The sequence below is a fragment of the Diadema setosum genome, chromosome 20, assembly GCF_964275005.1.
Source record: "Diadema setosum chromosome 20, eeDiaSeto1, whole genome shotgun sequence".
In the NCBI taxonomy this organism is placed as follows: Eukaryota; Metazoa; Echinodermata; class Echinoidea; order Diadematoida; family Diadematidae; genus Diadema; species Diadema setosum.
The window spans coordinates 2,810,730-2,816,783 of record NC_092704.1 but is presented as its reverse complement, the minus strand read 5'-3'; the positions used below and the strand labels follow the sequence as shown (position 1 = coordinate 2,816,783).

Below are 6,054 nucleotides of genomic sequence, written 5' to 3'. Positions count from 1 at the left end.
AGCATTTAAATTATATTTTAATAATCGATATTATGATGCTTGTGATTGTTGTGTTGTACTGTACTGGTGTTTAGTAATTCATTGTCACACAGAACTTTCAAAATGGCATCTGCATGCAGGATGTCATGCAGTGTCTTCTGTTGTTCTTTGTTGATCTGTTTCATCAGGTGCAGATATTACCCTATCAAAAGATGGGGGAGGGGGGTTTCCACTCCAAATCAAGACAAACGATGTGAAGGTTAACATGCATCGTGGGTTTTAAAATAGTCACACAACACCACATCAAAAGAAGTTAATCCCAAAATGACACTAAAAACAGCATGTGGTGACACTAAAGGGTGTAAGTATGGTTATTGCTAGTATGGCTTAATCCAACAGCAGAATGTAATCAAATCACTGTTGTCCAAAGATGATTATTCAACCAGCAGGCCTATTTGTATCAGAGAAAATTAAACGTTTTCTCTCCGTGGTAATTACCAAAAGTGGAATTTTTTCCACTTGACTGCAAAATCAATGTCAGCGGGACAAAACCTCAAAGTAGGGAATGTTGTTGAAGGTCAAACATCCAGTTTTTTTTTTTTTTTTTTTTTTTTTTTGGGGGGGGGGGTTTCCTACAGAGGTTTCTTTTTAACAGCCAACAAAAACTGCAAGCCTTCTACTCTTTGCTTCCATTATTTCACATGATCATTGAGACTGAATGATTCCCAGTGAAAGACTTTGGAAATTAGGCGAGATGCCACTTGGTAACACAACACATAAAAGGATAGATAATAGTCTTGCTGAAACTGCCTATTTTGGAGTTTTGGGGATCTACGGCATGGCACGAACAAAACATTCAGCGGCGTCTGCAATTTTTCAGCAATTCCACAAGAGGGGACATAGAATTTTGGACAAGGGGAGACAGACAAATGCACATGTTGGGGAAAGGTGCTCGGAGGTTTTCTGGTATTATTTTGCACAAACTGAAAATATCTTGCTCACAAGAGAGTTCTGGCGCAGCAAGGAAATCAGAAGCGGCAAAGGGGGTAAAAGACACTTCTGAAAAACAACTTGGGTAAGGTGTAGTTCACCAAAGGTGTTTATGTTTCACTCATGCCAAACAGCGCGAGTTGAAACATGCTAATCGGTTGTACTGCCAAATGAAAGTTTAACAAGAAAAAAACAAACAAACAAAGAAAACAATCAAAAAATTAAAAAAGTAACAGAAAAATGAATTCAAATTTCAACAGGGTGTCTTAAGCCCATGCAGAGTTGCATTTATGGAGGAGAAGCGGACAGACCAGGGGTATTCTTTCCATCTTTGGCTGGTTTGTTCTTTTCTTTTCTACCGCAAGGCACACAGGGTTTGTCATTGCTCATGGTACCTGTTTACTTGTGGATGGTCCTGTTGAAGAATGGGATGAACTGGATGATGTGGTCGTTGCAGTTTTCGTGTTCTCCTTTTTGGGGATGACACGACAGAGAAAATCGGGAAGGCAATTAGTAGATGATGAACTTTCTTTCTGAATTCTTTTCTGTCCTTTTTTTTTTTCCAATCTCTCTTCTTCCCTTCCTCTCTCTCTCTCTCTCTCTCTCTCTGTCTTCCTTTCTCTCTCATCTTTAACAACACATCTCATGCGAGCTTGTTTCCCAACACTTGCTCTTACATTCTAGAAAACTGCACTTTCTCAAAACAAAAGTATAGTCGAACCAGCACGGTCCGATTATTTTATGAGTAATACATCTAAAACTCAAAGTGATGCTCCTCTAATCGCACAGAGTAACTCAAATCAACCAGTACTTAGTAATAGCAACATAAAATTTGTCTGTATTGTACAGTGTACACTACTGAGGTAAATACATTCCTGTATTTGATAACAATGAAATGAAATTGAAAATGCAAACTGTTGCTTCATACAATGGCCCAATAAAAATGCGTAAATGTGTGACAGAAAAAAAGAGACCATAGTTATTGTCATCTTGTGTACTAGTGCAAAAATTATATACTGATGTGTGTGTGCATGTACGTGTATGGTGTGTGTACCGGTATATGTGTGTGTGTGTGTGTGTGTGTGTGTGTGTGGTGTGTGTGTGGTGTGTGTGTGTGTGTATGTGTATCCCTCTATCCCTTCCCCCCCCCCCCTGTATAATTCTATCCATTTTATCAATCTCCATATCTATCCATAGATCAACTGAGCTTATCGAACTCTTTTTGGCGACCAAAGCTATTTTTAAGATCTCAGCTCCTTTCTTTTTACTACATCATCACAATATCTTACTACTTAGATCTCAAGTAACTGATCTACGTAGATGCAGGCTCTAATTATAAATGACTGTGATGCATTCTCCAATTTTCCATACAGAAAAAAAGATTTTTAGCACAAGTCATCAGTAATATCAGTGATCCATATACACCGTGTACTTTACTTTTTTTTTCATCACAAAACTGTTCAAGAAAATGATATTTTCCTGACATACATGTACCTAACTAAATTTTTCAGACCAATGTTTACAAGGTTTTGTCTTACAACACTAAACACAACATGAATACACTGTATAATCCATAATGAGATTAATAGACATAACACAAATGTTGAAGAGTTAGTACAAGTGATGGCACAGAGAAAAAATATATTTCTATGGCACTAAAAGAGCGCCAATCATCCTGGCATTTCAAGTTCACCTGAACTAACTGAAAATGAAATTTGAAATCTGAGACAAATCAAAATCAAAGAAACTTGTAAAACCCAAAACATGGCAACAAACGACCCCTGTTTCTTAAAAAAAAAAAAAAAAAAAAAAAAAGATTTAAAAAAATCTTAGCACTGAAAGAAAATTGACACTGCAAGGATACCATAGTCATTCAATCCCCCATTTGAGAGGAGAGACAAAATAACTTTGAATAGGTACAACAGATCAAAGCACCAAGCTTTGAAGATTGGCACTGATACTGCAGCAGACATTGGGCAGTATATCTGTAGTCTGCTAGTAGGGCCAGTGCTATACTCTGGAAAGAGAATGTATCATTTTAAATTCACACTCCTGTTCTTGTTACATTGAATAAATACATATGAACACAAATACACATACAGACAGAGAGTGACACTTAAAACAACAACAATAATAATAACAACAACAATAACAACAACACACGCACACACACAATAACTAAGACATCAAACTAAGTATCAAACAATATTGCCGATATCTATAATCACCTAGAAATCAGCACAAACTCCTAAAGTAGTTTCTTTCTTGTAAGTTCATGCAATTGATATCTACAACAAATCATATTTATCATAGATTTTAGAGTAAATATAGTCATCAAAAATAAAATGGAAACAGGCTCTGATGTGTGCTTCATACTTCCTGCTACAATTCCAAACAACATATCCCATCTAGCGATCTAGAAATAAAACAGTTTGAATAACCAACTTCTTCAACAATTCAAAAGTATGGTTTAAAATCAATGATTCCCATTATTGTAGACCTCACAAATATAGTTCCAGATTCAAAAATCTAAAAAAGATTATGAAAAATAGAAGGGTTTTTTTAAGTACAGATGCAGGGGTATGATCACTTTTGAGTAACACTTTTCTAGCATAATAAAGAGCACTTGACTAACCAATTTCAGAAAGCAGAGGGAATAATTGCTACCCTTAACATACTGTATGTCAGTATCAAGTTGAAGGAATGTGTAATTTTCATGACAAATGAATTTTTGTGGAATTCAATTTATATTTTCTTCATATTGTTGCCCACACGTGACATCATAACCTCTACTAGTCTCCTCATTCAGCAGTTAAAACACCAAAACTTTAAAAATTCATAACTTCTAAATCGATTGTCTGATTTTCCTCAAACTTTCACTGATGTGTTCTACTAATGTTGCTGCTTTCACTCAATCCAATTTCTCTTTGGGTTTTGGTTTCCTTTATAAAATTTGTTATTTTTGATTGATTGCTGCAGAAAAGTTAGACTTGAAATGATCTTAACATGCACAATACATAATGGCGCAGATCTAACTATCAGTTATGGCACGTGAGGTCCCAAAAGATGGTGTTAGCGTCAAAGTTCATGTTTTTGGGTGTATGCAATCACTTGGAAGCTGATAATTTCAAAATTCAATTAGCTTAGAACCAAATATTATGCATATTTAAAGACTCTCACTTGATCTACAGACCTAACAAAAATCGGCCAAGAAGTATGCATCGTTTTCTTGTAGGGCGCCCTCAAAGTTAGATTTTTTTTTTTAAGTTGCCAAGTTCAAGGATCAAGGTCACAAATCATCACTTGTCCCATCGAGGAGCGATCCCAATTTTTTATTTTTTTTTTTGTCTTGATAGACATTTATGGTTTATCGTGTGCCTAAAAATTTCTGTGACCAAAATGTTTACAGTAATAGCTGGTTTATGCATTTGAAAATGGTCAACACCCTAAAATCAATGTATCTGACTCTCATGACCCGTTTGTATCCTCATAGCCTCGCTGCACACCGCAAAGGTATCGGATAGGTCGTTCGCTATGGAAATCTAACATTTTGAACATTGATCTTTGCACTTCAGACATCCTCGCACAAAATGCATTGCACACACTCACACACGTTAAAAGTAGGATCAAAACACAGATAAATCGCTCGCTCAATTAGAGGAAACAAAATATGCATGTATACGACCAAAACTACTCCTTTGTCTATGATGACATATTCCTGGCATGGCACATATTGCTGGAAAATTCTATTAGAAAGGGCAAAATTGCAAAGAAAATTTACTTTGTTTTCCAAAAAGCCATAGAGGAGTACTTGGTATTGACAAAAAACTTATGTAAGGAAGAAAGCAATGATGTCATTTTCTAAAGGCACTGTGGGAGAACAACGCAACCAATGAGGGAAAACCTTTCATAGTTGAAAGCAATAGAAAGCCGATCATCAACCAAAACTAGCTTGTCATCCCGTTGTCTGCTACGATAGGGATAAACAGCATGATGGTGCGTGCGCGCAGTGCACTGAGCAAGACATGACATCATTGCTCATGATCAGTGGCAGTGCAAACAGTAGTGTTTACTCTAGGGATGTTCTAGTTATAAACGGTGAGATTTTGGCAGCTTGCAGGTGGTCAGAGTTTGGATGGCTTACTCTACGACTAACGTTACAGTGAAAAACCTGCACCAAAGTTTGACCTTCCAAGCCAAAATTCAACCATGCGCAAAAGGCTAAACGCATAATTTACAGCTTTCTGATGTGGCCAGCAGTCAGTCAAACCTTGGAGGGCATTATGGTGAAATTCATAGGTGGTTTGCATTGCTTCTATATACCCATGTCCATGATGATGACACTGTCACGAGCGTCAGAGCAATGCCATTTACATAACAACATCAATAAAATGTAAGAAGAACGCAGACGTGTCTAGTATCATCACGATCATCAGTGTAGTGATCATAAATCTGGAACTTGTAATTTACAACTAGTTATTGCTAGTAATTGCTTGGGTTTTTTGTTTTTTATTGTTGTTGTTGTTGTTGGTGGTGGTGTTGTTGTTGTTAACGGTTGGAACAGGAGGTGCTAGATGGATGGCTAGTAGGGTAGCTATCTACACCCTAGGCCTAAGTTTACAGTTGATTGACTTGATTTGTTTGACTGTGACCAGAAAAAAGCCAATTCACAAACATTACATGAAATGGCATATATGGGACTACATTTATTGTTCAGCTACAATCTTTTATAGGAAAAGGAAGGCAGCACGGGACTATTTACATGTGAATTTAGACATCAAAATGCCAATTCGTACTTACAGGAAAATTAGATGATGGATACTGCCTCATCCCTGGTGGTCCAGGTTGCTGCTGATGTTGATTAAATCGTTGTTGTTGCATGTTGGACGGCATTCCTGACCCATACGGACTAGACGCCATTTTCACTCCTTGTTCACGCCGAGTGGCTTCACCCACTTGGCAATAGGGGTTTGTCTTTTTTAATTTGCACCTAGAGTTATGATTTTTTTGAATGTGTCAGCATATTACACATCTTTGATGATACTTTATTAGGGTTGATATAACACATTTTCATTATATGTCAGG

The 6,054-nt window shown here is 37.0% G+C and overlaps 1 protein-coding gene across 1 annotated transcript in view; it reads right to left on the bottom strand.

The window, feature by feature from the left end:
- The window catches only part of LOC140243330 (SWI/SNF-related matrix-associated actin-dependent regulator of chromatin subfamily D member 1-like), a 259,082-nt gene extending 253,205 nt beyond the window's left edge, over positions 1-5,877 (bottom strand). The window contains exons 1-2 of the mRNA XM_072323006.1: positions 5,770-5,877; positions 1,365-1,439 (exon numbers count right to left, since the gene is read on the bottom strand). Of these exons, the coding sequence (XP_072179107.1) occupies positions 1,365-1,439; positions 5,770-5,862 (168 nt within the window). The 5' untranslated portion in view covers positions 5,863-5,877. The remainder of the gene's footprint in view (positions 1-1,364; positions 1,440-5,769) is intronic.
- Between the last annotated feature and the right edge of the window lie 177 nt (positions 5,878-6,054).